The 17579-nt window shown below is 38.0% G+C and overlaps 1 protein-coding gene across 4 annotated transcripts in view; it reads left to right on the forward strand.

Moving 5' to 3' along the window:
* The first annotated feature begins 1430 nt into the window (after positions 1-1430).
* The window catches only part of Kat6a (lysine acetyltransferase 6A), a 104104-nt gene continuing 87955 nt past the window's right edge, over positions 1431-17579 (forward strand). For 2 of the 4 annotated variants that reach the window (XM_027939244.3, XM_071610179.1), the window contains exons 1-2: positions 1431-1528; positions 4475-5394. In XM_027939244.3, coding sequence (XP_027795045.1) covers positions 4795-5394 — 600 coding nt within the window. In that variant the 5' untranslated portion in view covers positions 1431-1528; positions 4475-4794. Of the gene's footprint in view, positions 1529-4116; positions 4248-4474; positions 5395-17579 lie in introns of all 4 variants that reach the window. The other 2 variants (XM_071610177.1, XM_071610178.1) reach the window with 2 other exon arrangements.

A 17579-nucleotide genomic window follows, 5' to 3' on the forward strand; every position in this document is an offset into this window, starting at 1 on the left:
AAGAAGTGAGGACATGAGGTCAGGTGGAAACTTTCTCTTTAGTGGCTTAAAAAAATTAATTCACCAAAAGCACAGTTTCTGAATCCATCATGCTAGAGAGACGGGGATGCAAAGAGGCAACACAGAAGAACATTTATCTAGAAATATGTTCATAAACTATAGAGACCACACATTCAGTGTAAAATGAACCAAGCAAATGATCAACACTAAAAAAAAGTTCAGAAAAGGAAGTAAACATCAAAGTTAAAGCAAAAATAAAATGAGGAGATGGTGAGGAGGGGGAGCAGATAAAGGTCGAGTAGCGGAATACACTTCCACATAAAACTACTAAGCATTTACTATGTCTTTTCTTTTACTATTGACTTCCTTTTCAGTGAATACGGATTTTTAAAGAAAAAATATCTGCCTCATCTCTGTCTCCGAGTTTCAAGTAGATGAGAGACAAGTCAAAGAAACATAAATGCAGCCAAGTAGAGGACACAGAGGCCATGAAAAATTGTCACTTTGTGGTTTGATAATCAATGCAGACAAGAGCAATTCTGCACAGGGCATGAATAGAAGCTGGGTTTTTGAATGAGACAGGTCTAGGCTCCACATTTAGGTGTGTGTGGCGTACTCGTTGTGTGACCTTGTTTAAGTCACAAGAACCATGTCTCAGTTTCCTAAGAAAACAATTCTAGTAAGGTCCACCAACTTCCTCTGCTGTCGTGGGAAGGACAAGTGCAGTCACTGTAGTATAGTGACACGGGTGTCTAAGTTTCTACCCCTTCTCAGCGCACATATCCTTTCCTCCATTAGGGGTAAGGTGTCCGGGGGATGAAGAGGACAGTAAAGGGTGAAGGGAGCGACTTCCTTGCCGCCCTTGGTGCCCAACCCCGGGTTCTGGGAGAGCCACAGTGGGAGCGAGGGTGCAGGCAATTAGCGGGGAGGGAGGATTTTCAAACTGTAAACACAGACGCCACCCAGAGTTCCGATCTCCTCTAGCTACCGGATTTCCGTGCCGAACCGAAGCCACCCCACCCATGCGTCAACCCTCAGTTTCCATAGCTCTGTAATGGGGGTACACCATCTACTTTCTTTGGTAACTGCCAGACCTAAGCCCGTGAGAAAGGGGAGAAGGAGCCCCCAATGTTGGCCTCCAGCCCCATCAAGTCCTCCTCCCACTTTGGCTTTGGCCTTTTGTACCGGCCCCACGTGACCCTCCCGGCCGGCTCTTCCCTCCCGCCCCGCCCCGCCCTCCGGCCTTTCCCGGCGCTCGGCCCAGCTCTTCCCGCTCTTCGGCTGCCCCCCACCCGCGCTCTCGCGTCCTCCTCCCCCCCCCACCCCGCCTCTCGCCCAGGCTGTTCCCGCTCCCTCCCCGAGGCAGCCGTTCCCTCGCGACGCTTCCCCTCCCCCCGCGGCTGTTCCACCGCCTCGCCTCCCCTCCCACCGGCCGGAGCTCACTGTCTCCAAGATGGCGGCCGTGTCAGTTTGGGGCATCTCCGCGGTCCGGCCCGGGGCCCCGGGATCCCGGCTCTCTTTCCCTCCGGTAAGTAGCCGAGGGGCCACCCCCGACCTCCCCTTGCCTCCGAACCCGAAGCTGAGCCGCTCCGGGGACTGCTCTACTGCCTCGCGGGGTCGGCGGGCTGCTGCAGGCCCTGCCGCGGCCTGCGCCGCCTCCCGCTGCTCTGCGCCAGGCCTCGGGCCGGGGCGCCGTGGCCGCCCCCTCGCGCCCGGCCGGCGCCCGGCTTTCCCCGCCCGGCCCGCGCGCTGCCGGCCCGCCCCGCGCTGGCGGTCCGAAGCCCCAATCCCCGCGGCGTGTCCCAGCCCGGGGAGCCGGCGGGTGGGCGGGCGCCGAGCGGCCAGGCCTCGGAGCCTCGGGCTGGGCTGTGCTAGGAGCCCGCTCTCCCTCGGGGCGCGCCCACCGCCGGGTCCCACCTGCGCCCGACCGGTCGCCGCCTCCTGGCCGGCGCGGCCCCTCTGCCCGCACTCCCGGGCGCGCACTCCGCCCTGCCCGGTGCGCGGAGACCAGAGCCGGGCCGAGGCGGCAAGTGGGGTGACAGGCTGGCGGGTGTTGTGGTGCGGAGGAGGCAGCACGTGTGGTGTTGTGTCTGTCGGGCTGTCAGCCCCGGCGCCCGCCGGAGGGGAGGCGACAGGCTGCCTGTCAACCCTCGGCGGTCTGGACCGGAGCTTCCCGACCTGTCAGGCTCTCGCGGCTGCCTGCGCGCCCCTCACACCTCGGTTTAGCCGGCCTCTGTGGAGCTCAGTATTTGGAGGAGCTGGGAACCGGGGATACAGTACTCTTAACTCCACGTGATTTCATTGTTAACTTATTCCTGGGGTTCTGTTTCCTTCTAATGGAAACGGGGAAGTAGCCCATTGGCAAACTGTCGGGTTGTGCTGTTTGAAGTTTTTAAAGTTTCTCGCTCTTTAAAAAGAGAGCGCGAAGATGTGTTTGGGGGTGGGGAATGGGGACCGGGAAGGAATATCGGAAGCCAGTTGCGTTTGCTTTCTAGCAGCTGGTGTACTTTCTGAGAGTTAAAGTTCGAGCACAGCATTTTACTTACTTTCTACAGACATAGAGACTGATGAAAACGCCTGCTCGAGAGACAATGAGTGGCTGTCATTCATTCTTTACCTGAGAACTTCATCAATTAGGACGTTCTCAGCGTCTTAAACTCAGGTTGTAGTTTCTTGTTTAGCTTAGTGTTAATGTCTGTGTAATGAACTTTCTTGGAATAATAAGACTCTGATTTGTTTCCTTTTGAGATCTTTACCAAAATGAAACATAGGTCTTAGGTTTTTTTTTTTTTAAGTCAGCTTATTTTAAAGTAAAATTTTGGCACATATTTGAATGTTTTGCTTCAGCCTTTGCTTTCTTATCAGAGTTAATAGTGCTCTTTCCTAATGTCTATTAGTCCCGCCCCTGTCTATTAGCCCCGCCCCCTGTCCGTGTGTCTCCCCCCCCCCCCCCCCCCCCCCGCCGCGCTTTTTTTGTACTGGGGATTTAACCCAGGGACAGTTTACATCCCCAGCACACCCCGCCCCTTTAAAATAATAATAAAAAAAGTATTTATTTTTTAGTTGTAGGCGGACACAATATCTTTATTTCAGTTTTATGTGGTGCTGAGGATTGAACCCAGGGCCTCATGTGTGCTAGGTAAGCACTCTACCACTGAGCTACAACCCCAGCCCTGCTTTTTAAAAAAACTTTTGAGACACGATCTCACAGATGCTGAGGGCCTCTCCAAGTTGCTGAGGCTGGCCTTGAACTTGTGATCTTCTTGTCTCAGACTCCCCAGCCGAACTTGTGCGCCACCGTGCCTAGCTTTCCTTTTGATTTTAATGTTACTATTAAGAATAGTTGCTGCAGGAGCTATTTTTCTACTATTGTTATCTTATAATGTGTGTAAATTATCCGTACAATAAAAGCAGAAGTTCTAAAAAACACTTAAGAAAAGTTAAACTTCGTTTGGGGGGCAAAGAAGATATTTAGGTTCATAATTCATTATTTTAGTGATTTTTAACAAATGCCCATTTGCCAGTTTCCTTTGTAACAGAATATCGACTTTGACCCAAAGAGGCAATCTATTTGCATGTTTTGTTTTACTCATTATATTCATTTTGAGACAGCAATCTTGAATTTATATCTTTATCAGATTCACTTCTTTCTAGACCCACAAATAGTTTTTTTTTTTTTTTTCCCCTGTTCTATACATTTGGTATGCAATACATGCACTTGTCCCCTATGATTCTGGGCTTTTCTCATTTCTAGTTTCTCTGTCTGTAGATGGCTTATAAACAGTTTTGCAGGTGTTAGTTCCTCCAGCATGTGAATATTAGTGTCTTAGTTTGGGTCAATCAGCATGTATTTCTTAAAATTTGGATGAAAATGGATTATTTTAAAATTCTTTAAGCACTTTCATACTAGGTAATTTTCAGTGTAATAAGGTAATAATGTACTTATGAACTTGTCCTGTGAAACTTGCATTTATTATTTCTTTTAATATCTGAAGTACTTAGATTTTTCTCAGTGGTTTTCTGCCTATCTTATTGGACTGTTTTTTGTGGTTTTTTTTTTTAATCTACTGTCTGGAATTTTGAAAGATGAAAGATTCACTCTTACTTTCATTACAGGATTCTTTCTACTAATCCAGATACTTGTTGAAGTGCTGAATAGTTTCTTGGGGAAAGATGTCAAGCAAGAGTTGAAATTCATAGACTGGTGAGCAGAGATGGCGGAGTACAGGATAGCTATCACTCCTCTGGTTAGTTGTAGCCTAAGGTCATTCGTAGAACATCCTGTTTTGTTTCCTCATTGTGTTATATCTACTCATCTCTGTTTTTTCTTTTTATCCCAATGATTTACATACATGGTTGTTTTAGAATGTTAAACACTTTGCTATTTGATTGCTTTAAAAGATTCTAACATTTCAATTATAACATATTTCTAGAATGGGCCTTGATAGAAAATTAACATTGTTTTGTTTTTCAGGCATAGGATGCACATTTTTTGCTCTGAACCCTGAGAATGAGATGTATGGAGTCCTTGCAACATTATGAAGAGATCCATGTTTGATACTATTGAGAAAGCGGGAAGTTTGAAGACATTTCTAATAACCAGTTGTTTTGGTTTCTAAAGTAAAAGTGGGAATGCAGTCTGTTTTGTGAAAGGAGGAAGGACTCAGGCCAGAAAACCTGTATGCTATGGTTAACTGGTTCCCAGCCTCCGAAAATCTTGTTTTCCATGGTGTAACACTTACTCAGCATCAGGATAAGGGATAACGACTCTATGGATATACAAAATCCTTCACCATGGTAAAACTCGCTAACCCGCTGTATACCGAGTGGATTTTGGAAGCCATCAAAAAAGTGAAGAAGCAGAAACAACGTCCTTCAGAAGAAAGGATATGCAATGCAGTATCTTCATCCCATGGCTTGGATCGGAAAACTGTTTTAGAACAATTGGAGTTGAGTGTTAAAGATGGAACCATTTTAAAAGTTTCAAACAAAGGACTCAATTCCTATAAAGATCCTGATAATCCTGGGCGAATAGCACTTCCTAAACCTCGAAACCATGGGAAATTGGATAATAAGCAAAATGTGGATTGGAATAAACTGATTAAACGGGCATTTGAGGGCTTGGCAGAGTCTGGTGGCTCAACTTTGAAAAATATTGAACGCTTTCTGAAAAGTCAGAAGGATGTGTCTGCATTATTTGGAGGCAGTGCTGCCTCTGGCTTTCACCAGCAGTTCAGATTGGCTATCAAACGCGCCATTGGTCACGGCAGACTCCTTAAAGATGGACCTCTTTATCGGCTTAACACTAAAGCAACGAATGCTGATGGGAAAGAGAGTTGTGAGTCTCTTTCTTGTTTACCTCCAGTGTCACTGCTTCCACATGAAAAGGATAAGGTAAGAATGGTATATGCATCAGTGTTCATAGAGCTCATGTTATAGGATGCCACAAATTCACATTTCTAGGAAGTTTGAAGTTACATTCAAGTTTGGGGAACTTTTATGGAGTGATCCTGCTATTTTTTAATTTATAAGTTCTAACTGTGAGAACTTAATAGATGCTAATTGTTCTGATACTTTGAAGTTTTTGAAGCCTAAGATTCAAAGTGTAGAGTGTTGATCTACCTTAAAGGACATAGTTGTATTATAATTTAAAAGTGGCATGCAGCTTTAAACTTTTAATTTTTTCTTTGTGGTACTGGAATTGAACCCAGGGTTGTTCTACCATTGTTGAGCAGCCCTTTTTATTTTGAGACAGGGTCTCACTAAGTTGCCCAGGCTGGCCCTGAACTTGTGGTTGTCCTGTCTCGGCCTCTTGAGTAAGTGGAATTACAGTCATATGCCATCATGCCCTGCACAACTTTAAAAGTTTTAAGTAAAAAGATTCTTACAGTACCTTATTTCTGGAAGTTGATGAGCAGCCAATGCCGGTGACAGGAATTTGGAAGAAGCAGATGAACCCCCCCCCCCCTTTTTTTTTTCTTTTTTCCGTTTTAAGTTGTCACTAGACAGGAATGAGATGGATTCTCATGACCCATAGCATGAGCTAAGCAAATTTAACAATTCATATTTCTATTGTTTACATTATAACTTTCTGTTATGTAATATGGCTTTGATGATGATGATGATGTCCTAAATATTATTATTTATGACAGCTACGGTTACATGTGACAGGACTATAATATCCTATATTAGAAAGGTTCCAGAGAGTTGGGAATTTTACTGCACAGATGGAATACTTACTCTGTTGTGTGTTATTCTGTGATGTTGTGTGGCTGAAAGTATGTCTTTTTAACAATAAATTTTGGCCTTTAAATTTGGGGATGATAAGAATTTTATTAGTTGCTATTTTTTTTAATTGAACTAGTGTTTTAGCTGCTCTGAATTGTTCTTTGGAGATTGATAGTACTTTAAGTTGTTACACCTTTGTGTATATTAGTAACCTTTGTTTTACTTAAGATCATGGAGCTATTTTTACTATGAAAGATTGTATGTATTTGAAAATATTTTGAGATTTTTATTATTGTCATTATGTCTGTAGATTTTTGTTCAAATAACAATTGAAAATTAATAATACTGTTCTTCAGTGAAATTCTTAGAGATCTATTTTAGGGTTCAGTTTTTCCTGTGAACTTTTCACAGGTCAAGCATCCATAGTCTGAAAGGAGCTCCACCACTGAGTTATAACACCAGCCCCAGATATTTTAATTTTAAAAATACTAGTCACACTTAAAATGTCAGAAGTGTATATTTTTAAAAGATAGTCAATTTGGTTAAATACAAAGTAAGTTCAAGTTCTAGATCCCTAGAACTTTGGTTTTGGAAGTGACCTTGAGAACCATCTAACAATCCTCATTTTGCCACAGAGCTGGGGACCTCTGCTGAGGCCATTGCACAGTATCTTTGCATTAAAAAAAGTTTAATTCAGTAGAATTTTGCTTTGGTTAGGAATACCTGTATGGCTACATAGCTCAAATATGTAGTATAGTTAACTGAAGTTACCAAATTTGGGATATAAATTTGGGATATAAAATGGAGTTTCTTTGAGTAGACTTCTATGTGTACTGATTTCATGATAATAATTATGAATTTGGAGTTTATGAGATCTGTTCTATTTTTTAAAATGAAATCTTATTTGCAGTAGTGAATTTCCTGACTTTCCCAAAAAATGTGAAAAACCCACATTCAGAATCATAATACAGTGAACTCTGGGGGAATTATTTCACCTTTGAACTGGTTATATATATCTGTTCCTCTTATTGTTATTTTGACCAGTTTCCTTCCTCTCCTTGAAACTACCTAATCACTTCCTATTAGGAATTGATTGACTTGTGGTTATGAACCTATATAGTTTCAACAGATAAAGCAAAAGAAAAAAACTGGAGTGTATTTGACAGTGATGGAGAAAGGAAGGTATAGGCTAGAAGTAGTTTTACTTTTCGACATTCATTAATCTAGCACATAGTTGTTGAGCACCTACTGTGACCCAGGCACTCTGCTTGAAACTGATTTGGCTTTATTTTCTCTGGAATGTTAATATTATCTATTGGTCTGGTCATCTGTTGGGTAAGAGATGAAATTCAAGGACTATTTGGAGTGACCTGAGTAAGTTTCTTTTTACTTTTTCCTGTTCTAACTGTTCATTTTGTGATATTAATCTTTGGAAGGAACTATGATTGTATTTAGATTTTTCAGCATCTAAGAGGTTTTTGTTTTTTAGGGGGAGAATATGTAGAATATTCTTAAGAGGTGTTATAAAGTCTCTTGAAGTTTAGTATTATTTTACATTGAAAAGTAGTGAGGAGAACCTGTGGTATACTGTGATTTAAAAGTTTTATCCATGTTATATGGGGAATTTATGAGCTAGCTTTAGGTATGATAGTTTATGGTGAGGTAGTTTATTTAACCTAAATGAGTGTTTACTATATGCAAGGCATTAATTTAATACTGTTCAGTAGTTCCTTTTGTCTATGGGGTTCACTTTCCAAAACCCCTGAAACTAAAATTGGTATTAAACCCTATGCAGATGGTCCTTGACTTACCATAATTTGACGAATTTTCTATTTTGACAATGTCTTGAGTGGGATTAATTGTAAATGTGGTTAGGAATTTGACTCAGCAGACTTGTTCTTTTTTTAAAAAAAAACAACTCATTTAATGATGCACGTTCAGTAGAAAGTATACTTTGAATTTTGAATTTCAATCTTTTCCTAGGCTGTGGGTTACAATACTGTGTTGTAATGCAGAGTGGCAGCTTATGCCCTAGCTCCCAGTCAGCCAAGTGATGCTGCAGGGAAACAACTGATACTCTATAGTGCATTGTGTTGCTAAAGTGTCTTGTTTGGCAGGTTAGATATATGAAATGCATTTTCAATTTACAGTATTTAAATTTACCATTGGCTTATAGGGACTTAATCCCCATTGTAAATTGAGAAGTGTCTGCATGTACTATCTTTTCTATACAACCTATGATAAAGGTTTATTTATAAATTAGGCATAGGAAGAGATTAATAGCAATAATTAATAATAAAATAGACCAATTATAACAAAATACTATAATAATGTTATTTAAAATTTATGAATTATTTGTTTCTGGAATTTTCCATTTAATATTTTGGGCTGCAGTGGATGATGAGGAACTGAAACTGCAAAAAGCAAAACAGTGGAGAAAGGGGGACTAATGTATACCTGTTAACTCATTTCATCCTCATAAAGCTAACATTGATATGTACCAACAATGAAGTTGGTTCTGTTGTTTTATAGTTGAAGAAAATGAGGCATAAAAGAGGTTCAATAACTTGTCCACGTAACACTAATATGATTGATGTCCCAGCAAAGCTGGGATTTGAACTTTGGCAGTCTGGCTCCAGAGTCTTTGTATTTGTAACAGGTATACCTATCACCTCTGGAGAGTCATATCTAAATATTTATCACAGCACTAAAGTATAGTCATGTTAACATTAACTGATACCCTCTTCCCCTCTTTTGCTGTTTGTGACCCTTATTTTCTTTTTCTGTTGTGGAACAGATTTCAAAACTGACTTAGGACTATTAATATTAAGAATGTATCAGGAACCAAAGATTATGAATAAGCTAGTTTATATACTTGAAGTTCAGAAAACATAATTTTCATCAGAGTGAAATTTTATTTTTTCTTAAAGGTGATTTCTGTGCTTACTAATTTTCATTTCAATTGTTGCTAAAGTTTTCTGACTTGGGGATTCGTCACATGACTGTAATAGGGTGGTTTAATTTGGGGCAAAATATTGTGTTTCTTGAGTTATGGGATTTAGGAAACGAAGATAGTGTATAATTGCTTAAATAGCTACTTCTTATACATTTCTTTTTGAAATGTAGATATTACTATAAGATAATTTGTTCATTTCACATATTTGTTGTTCAGCAAACATTTGAATGCCTGCCATCTGTAGTGCGTGTAGGATTTAGGTCCTTTGAGTGATTAAGGCAGATAGAATACAGATAGGAAATACACTTTTGGGGAACCCCATTTTAGATTATAAAATATAACTAAGAAGACATTTAGGATTGTTTTCGCATAACATTGAGGCTTTAATCTTTGAAAAACAATAACTGTGTTTTTGGGTTAAATCCCACTACCCCATTCTGGGGATTGAACCTGGGGTGCTTTACCACTGAGTCACATTTCCAGCCTTTTAAAAAGTTTTGCAGTGGGCTTTCAATTGCTAAGGCTTGCCTCCAACTTGGCCATCCCTTCTGACTTAGCCCTGGAGTTGCTGGGAGTTATAGGCATGCAACACCATACTTCTCTTGGATTAACCTTAATATTACTTGAGATTGTAATAGTTTATTTAAAAAATATATTTCTACACTGGTTGTGGTTTCATTTTACACACTTAGAATAATTTATTTGGATATATTTATACACACATGTACATACATAAATATATGTGTGTGTATAGTTTATGTTCCATATTACTAGGTCCAGAAAATAGAAAAGTATACTTTTATGGTAATCATCTAAATCATTAAAATTTATTCTGTGGAATATTTTGAAACAGAATTATAATTTACTAAAACGTTCTGTTGGAAAGAGAAAATGAGGTATTGACAACTATATTTTCGTTTAGTTACTACCTAGCTAGGTAATCTGGAGTAGATTAAGTGATACATCTCTTACCTTCTATTATAATACATTTTATTACATTGATCTCTTGGTAGAGTCGAGTCCAGATTATTTAGTTTTACTGGAATATGTATTTTATTTTTGGTACCAGGGATTAAACCTAGGGATCCTTAAGCACTGAACCACATCCCCAGTCCCCTCACCCTTTTTTTTTTTTTTAAACATAGGGTATCATTAAATTGCTGAGGCTGGCTTTGAATTTGTGATTCTCCTCCCTCAGCCTTTTGAGTCACTGGGATTACAGATGTGTAATTTGGCTTAGAGTATGTCTTTTAAATTCAGGCTTAAGTGAGGTTTTGATAGGAAATTAAAATTTTAGGGTAAAGTTAATGAGAATGAGATATGTGTTCAAGTTACTGAGAGTAAAAGATAAAGTTTTCATTTAGCTGTTTGGAAATGGCCTTTATGCTAAAATTGTGTCACATTTTTATATGTTAGAATAGTGATATTATGTAATAAAATTGTTTATAAATATAAGCTTGGTAATTTCAATTTCAGACATTCTGTTATGATACTTAATTAAAAAGGCAGTGAATAGGAGTTGTCCATGCTATTAAATTCAGGGGTGTGTGGACTGCTTGTTCTCTTAAAAAATAAAAAGCAATCCCAGCAGCTTGGGAGGCTGAGACAAGAGGATCACCAGTTCAAACTCAGCCTCAACATCTTAGTGAGGCCCTAAGCAACTCAGCGAGACCCTGTCTCTAATAAAATATAAAAAAAGGGCTGGGGATGTGGCTCAGTAGTTAAGTGCCTTGGGCTCAATCCCTGTACCCTCCGTGCCCCCCCCCCAAAAAAAAAAAAAAGTAAAAAAATAAAAAGCAAAAAATCCTTCTGAAAGTAAAAGATGCTTTAAAAAAAAAAAAGTGAGGATGCAGTGACACGGATAATGTAAATTTTGTAATATCAAGTTTGAAACATAGTAGTCTCAATTTTTCAATGTAATATATGATGTTTATCTTATATCATTGTTTACACCATTTTTTTGTGACCATAAAAATCACTAACAAGTCATTGAGTGGGATTAATTGTAAATGTGGTTAGGAATTTGACTCAGCAGACTTGTTCTTTTTAAAAAAAAAAAACAACTCATTTAAAAATAGGTGGAGATGTTTGTTGTAAGTATTTGTTTAAATATTTTTTATAATTATTTAAATTTACTTAAGCTGTGGTTTGTTTAAATATAATCAAACATACAGATACCTTTTGATCTTCTGGTTAGCCTATGAGTTCAGTGATTTTTGATAATTTTCAGCCCATGATACACCCTGAAAGAAAACTTGAACTATTAAAGTCTGGGTTAGACATTATTAATGAAAACTTTTATACCAACCCTGTGCCTAACCTAGTTGTTTATCTCATATTTACAGATTCCATAAATTCTTCAGAAATAGAGATCTAGAAGATCTAAATATTGTGGCCTTTTTTTTTTTTTCTTTATCTAAGGCTAAGGGAATGTAAATAGTTGCTTATAGAAAACTATAGTTAGCACTTGTTAAGGACTAATGAGTTCAGCACTGTTCTAAGTGCTTTAACATATACTTTCTTATTAAAGTTTTAAAGGAACTCTACATGGTTAAGTTTTATAGGTATAATATTTATATAATAGCTCTTTAATAGTAAAGTTTTCATTATGGCTTTTCATTAAAAACCAGATTGAAAATAAATGTAAAGAAAATGCAAGATCATTAAATTTCCTCTTATTCTTCTTTCTTTTTTTTTTTAGAGAGAGAGAGAATTTTTTTTATTATTTATTTTTTAGTTTTTCGGCGGACACAACATCTTTGTTTGTATGTGGTACTGAGGATCGAACCTGGGCGCACGCATGCCAGGCGAGCGCGCTACCGCTTGAGCCACATCCCCAGCCCAGTTTCCTCTTATTCTTGCTGCCTGACTTTTATGGAATTCATCCTGGACATATGGGCCGGTACTTCTTTTTCACATTACCTTTTCCTTTACTATGAGAACAGATAGATAATAGGAGCTGTGCAAGAATCTGGGGGAAAAATTATATTATTTCAGACCTCTTGATGTACAAGAATCTTATTGACATCCTGTAGATTTTCTTTCTCTATTTAAAAATAATTTGAATATATTTCTACACTGGCTTGGTTGTGTGAGAAGATGGAATCCAGGTATCAACTTTGCTGGTTAAAATAGAACTAGTATTTTTTTCTCCTATTGAACTAGAGAATCTTTTAAAAATTAAAATAATGAATACTTTTCATATTCTGATTTACAATCTTGAAAAGAAATAAATATGTTATATATATAGAAATTATTAAGAGCTTCATTCTGGTAAAATTGTTTTACCAGTTGGCTACTTAGAGGTGGAGTCATTTCACACAGGATTTCAGCAGATGAATTAGACCAGTAGCAACTTCACCCTTCTGCTTGTCCCAGCTGGAGCAGGATTAGGACTGATTCAGCTGCAGCTGGTTCCCAGGAAAATGAAGGCTGTTTCTTCTCTTTCTCTCTCTCTTTTTTTCCTTCTTTGACTGGAAAGTCAGAGTTCCCAACAGATGGCTTTCATCAGCCTTGTACATAACTCTGTAAATTCAAGACCAAAGAATTATTTTCAACTTTATTAGGGAACAGGTGAAGAAATAGTTTGTATTATGGTACTATTTTGTTAAGTGTTAAAACTAAGCACAGAGATTACAGAAATGTAGCTTTTAGATTTGTAGAATGCTTTTGTGGGTCAAAGTAGTTTATAACAGCAAATTGGGAAGAGGTAGAAACTAAGAAAATATAAGCCTAGCTGTAGTGTTGATTGAAAGTATATATCATAGCTGAATTATTTACAAAGTATAGATAAATTCTTAGGAGAGGGAAAAAAGGAATGTTCTGCATTTTGTATAGTTTTGAGCCAGTAGTAATCTTGAATCATAGTGATTCTCATCTTCGCGTCACAACTAGGGAAACTGAGAGCCAAAGAGAAGTGTCTTTTCCAATGTCACTCAGCAAGTTGATTACATCTAGGAGAATTTATCAGGTCCTTTTTGATTCTATGCTTTTTTCATTATGCTATAGTATTGTTTTATATTATTAAAAAGCAATTGGTATAAATTAATGTGGTTAGAACTTTCTCCCTTAATGGAAACCACAGAATAAATTCTGGTCTAGAAAATTGTGGTGATTCTGTAAATCATAAATAAAGCCTGTTTCAGTGTTTGAAAACAGCTATACATTCTTGTTAAAAGAATTGAAACCATATCTTTTTTTTTTAAAATCTTTTTCTTTTGGCTCAAATTAAAGGAATTGTAAAGCTTTCCTATGTTTTTAGTTAAGTATTAAAAGAACATGTTGAGTTATCTTGATGCAAGAAAAAGTGTTCTTTGAGTTCTGAAAATATGTCCACTTAAAAATAAGTCTGATTTTTAGTGTGTGTGCAACACACATGACTTCTGAATCATTTGGAAAATTGTTCAGAGCTTAAGATTCTTGAGACTAAGGTAGAGATAGCAAAGTACAACTTTTTACTAATTAACAAAGAAATTTTTATCAAAGCATTAAATATGAGTAGACTAAGAGTGTGTAGTTAAGTGCTCTGTGTATATACTTAATGTCTGGATGGAGTTTGAGAGATCTATAGTATTACCAGTAAACAAATCATATAGGGAAGACAGCAAACAAGAAGTGATTTTTATCTTTATTAGTCTTTTCCACTAGCATTTATCCTCCGCCCTTTTTTTTAATATCAGGGATTGAACCCAGGGTCTTTAATCGCTCAGCCACATCCCCACCCCTTATTATATTTTATTTAGAGACAGGGTCTTTTTGAGTTGCTCATGGCCTCTGTGAATTGCTGAGGCTGACTTTGAACTCTCCATCCTCTTGCTTCAGCCTCCCCAGCCACTGGGATTACAGGTGTGCAACATGACACCTGGCCTAGTATCCATCTTTATACAATTTCTACTTTGTTGTAAAACTTAGATTTATTACAGTCCTGGCAAATAAAGGTTAAGTTTGAGGACTGTTGTTTGTAAAATTATCAAGTGATTTTTTTTTTTTAAAGATTTGCTGGTATAACTTAATAAAGAGAAATTAATAGATATAGAAAAAGCCTGGGAACTGAAAAAATAAAATCTTTATGAAATATTTTACTGTCTGAAAGAAGACAGTGGGCACCTATGTGCAGGATAGGTAGATTTCATATATGTAGACATGTTATCAAGCCTGTGTTACAGGCTGATTTTTCCTCTGGGGAATTGTGAACTGCAGTTGACCCTGAGAGCTACTGCTAAATGTGGTTTTCAATTCTTTTAGCTTAGTAAAGTATAGGTTCCTTTTTTTTATTATTATTCTCATCTCTGGCTCCAGTAAGGCATTTAACTTCAGGGTTCTCTAGAACTTGTAGAAGAACTATTAGAAACATTGCTATGTGCATTGAATGTGATGCTGTTCTTGAATGGTTTCCTAGTTTTCTGGGTATCTTTAAATATTTGATTCTTGTTTATATCCTGTTTCACAATTTTCCTGCCTTATTTACTTAATTTCTTTTCATACCAGCCAGTTTTTCTTTAATTCTGTAACATAAAGCTAAAGCTAAACCTGTTCTTTCTAAAACAGGATTCTTGACTCTTAAGTCCACTTTAGAATCACCTGAGGATCTTTAAAAACTAAATGCAAATTCATTAGACTCTAGCAATTAGACTCAGGTTTTAGAAGGGTGTGTGTGTGTGTGTGTGTGTGTGTGTGTTTTAAACAATGTCTATCTAATGTGCATCTAGTGTTAAGAACCACTGCTCTGATGATGGTTGGAATCAACATCTCTGAAGTGAGAACTGGCTGAGGGAGGCAGGGAATAAAAAGGATGTACTACTTAACATGAAATTCAGACAGAAACGTAATATATTTTACACTTCTGATGAACACATTTTGGGCCTAGGACACTATACTTCTGGATACCTAAAGTCTCTTTTATCTTACTCCCTAACCATAACTTTCCTAATCTTCCCCCTTTCTCCTTCTGTGCCTGCTGTTTATCTCTTCAAGGTATGTAGATTAGAGACAGTTACCTTCATTATTCTGATGTATTTGATGGGGCTACTATTCTAATGCAATTCTTCTAATCTCTTCGTTTTATGGCTCATCCTCAGTTAATATACTTCTGCATTCAGTTGGCAAACAGTTTAAATTATGCCAACCTTTTCCCTTTCCTGCTCTTATAGGGAATGTATTTCATTTTGGAGAAAGTCATACTACCATGTGGTTGGGTGCCACTTATAGATTCATGGCCTCTAATTTCAGCTCTGCCTTCTGCTTAAAGGACATTATCTCTAGGTAGCCGGTTCTTGAGCATTGGCTCCAACCCTTTTGCCTTTCTCCTAATGAGCAGATACTTCCATATGCTTCTTCATTGAGAGAATGAAATCTTATCAGTTCATGAGTTCATTCAGTTTGTGCCCCTCTCATGCCAACCCAAATACAGCTGTGCTTATTTTTACCCCCTTGTTACCTTCTCAGAAAACAGTAAAAGAAGTGTCAAAGGCTATTTTCTATTTATGTGCAGGATCCTATTTTCTCATACCTCAAGGCCTTGTTTAGTCAAGAATATTCCCCAGTCTTTTGATTGTGCCATCTTTCTCTGTGTACTCTTCTTTCATCAGAGTAAAAACAAGCCAATTCCCTTTCCAGATCCTTTTCTCTACACTCTTCTTGCTTTCATTTTTAAACTTAAAAAAAAATTGTATTTATTCTAGATCTGCTGCAATCTTTTCTTTTAGCTCTGAAGTACTATTTGAAACTGCTCTTTGGGCAGTTTTCAGTCTTTTACCTGCCTTCTCAGCAGCATTTTGTACTCATTGCCCAGCCTTTTCTTGACTTCTGGGATAATTCATTCCTAAGAATTCCTGCTCCTTGCAGTATTTCTGATAATTTATTTTCCACTTACTGGGATTTCATCTTTTGCCTGTATTTTACATATTGGTATTCCCGAAGTTTCTGCTCTTCACCCATTTTTTATTGTTTCAACCTTTTTGAATTCTCTCTAGACCTCTCTTCTCTATACTGATGACTCTGATTTCATATCTTAATTCCAGATCTGTCTTCCAGGCTCTGGACTTATATATCCTGTTGCGTAGTGTTTTATCTTCATCACTTCACATTTATGATGACCCTGGTATAATTTATCACTTTCCCTCAATTTGTTCTTCTGATTTCTTAGGGTAGTATAAGAGATGTCATCAATTGAAGTTTAAAAAAAGAAATTTTGGCATCATCTTCCACACAGCACTAGAATTCAGTTTTAGTCTGTCTCTAATCTTTTCTCATACTTTTAAACATCTCTATTAAGTAACCTCATCTCCATTCCAGCTGGCTTTATTAGAGCAGGTCCTTATCATTTCTCTTCTGAATTACTCCAATAGCTTCCTCACTGGTTTTCGTTCTTCCACTATCATCTTCCTCCAGTCTACATTATTGTCAAGAATGATCTTATTAAGAAGTGATAAGAATGGAGGCCCAAGAATCAGACCGTTTTGTTTGTATCCATGCTAGCAATACTTTAAGACCTTAAGTGATGTGCTTAATTTTTCTTCACCACATTTCCTTCTATAAAATGGGGATAATACAGTGCTTATCTCATAACAAAGCTGTAAGGATTTAATGAGTTAATATATACCAGTGCTGACTATTAGAACTTTGTACAAAGAGAGAAATATGTATCACCAGAAAAAAAAAAAAAAAAGAGCAAGAGAGAAAAATATTCTCTTGGTGCTCTCTACTATAGTGTAATTGTAGCTTTTGAGCTCTAGAAATGTGGCTAGCTGACTGAAGAACTGAATTTTTAGTAGTTTTATTTAATTACAATTCAGTTGAAACAGCCACATAAGGCTAATAGCTACTGTACTAGACAGTTCAGAATATATATATAAGATCCTTCTAATAGTGAGAAAGAGCTCAATGTTAACATTTATTACCATTTTTATTTCTCTTCCCTCCCTCCTCCCCTCTCTTCCTTCCTTTGTTCCTTTCTTCCTTCTCAGGGGCATTTAACCACTGAGCTGTATCCCCAGTTCTTTCTATTTTATATTTTGAGACAAGGTCTCACTAAGTTGCTTAAGGCCTCGCTAGTCCTGCCTCAGCCTCCTGAGTTGCTAGAATTACAGGCATGTGCCACCGCACCCGACTTATTTCTATCTTTCTAAAATTAATCTTACTCATTTGCTTAAAATCTTTCAGTGCCAAATTCTGTGGTATAGTATATTTGATATATAGTCCCCGCTCCCAAGTTGCTCTAGATTTGTTTATTGCTACTTTTTCATATACCATCTGTGTTCTACTGTAATCTGAGATTCCTCAAACGAGTACCAGCAGTAGTGTCCTCTGAAAACTTGTCTGAAATGCATTTTTTTTTTTTTTTTTGGTGGTGTTGGAAACTGAACCCAGGATCTTAGGCATGGTTGGCAAGCACTCC

Source organism: Marmota flaviventris, chromosome 3 (assembly GCF_047511675.1).
Source record: "Marmota flaviventris isolate mMarFla1 chromosome 3, mMarFla1.hap1, whole genome shotgun sequence".
NCBI lineage: Eukaryota > Metazoa > Chordata > Mammalia > Rodentia > Sciuridae > Marmota > Marmota flaviventris.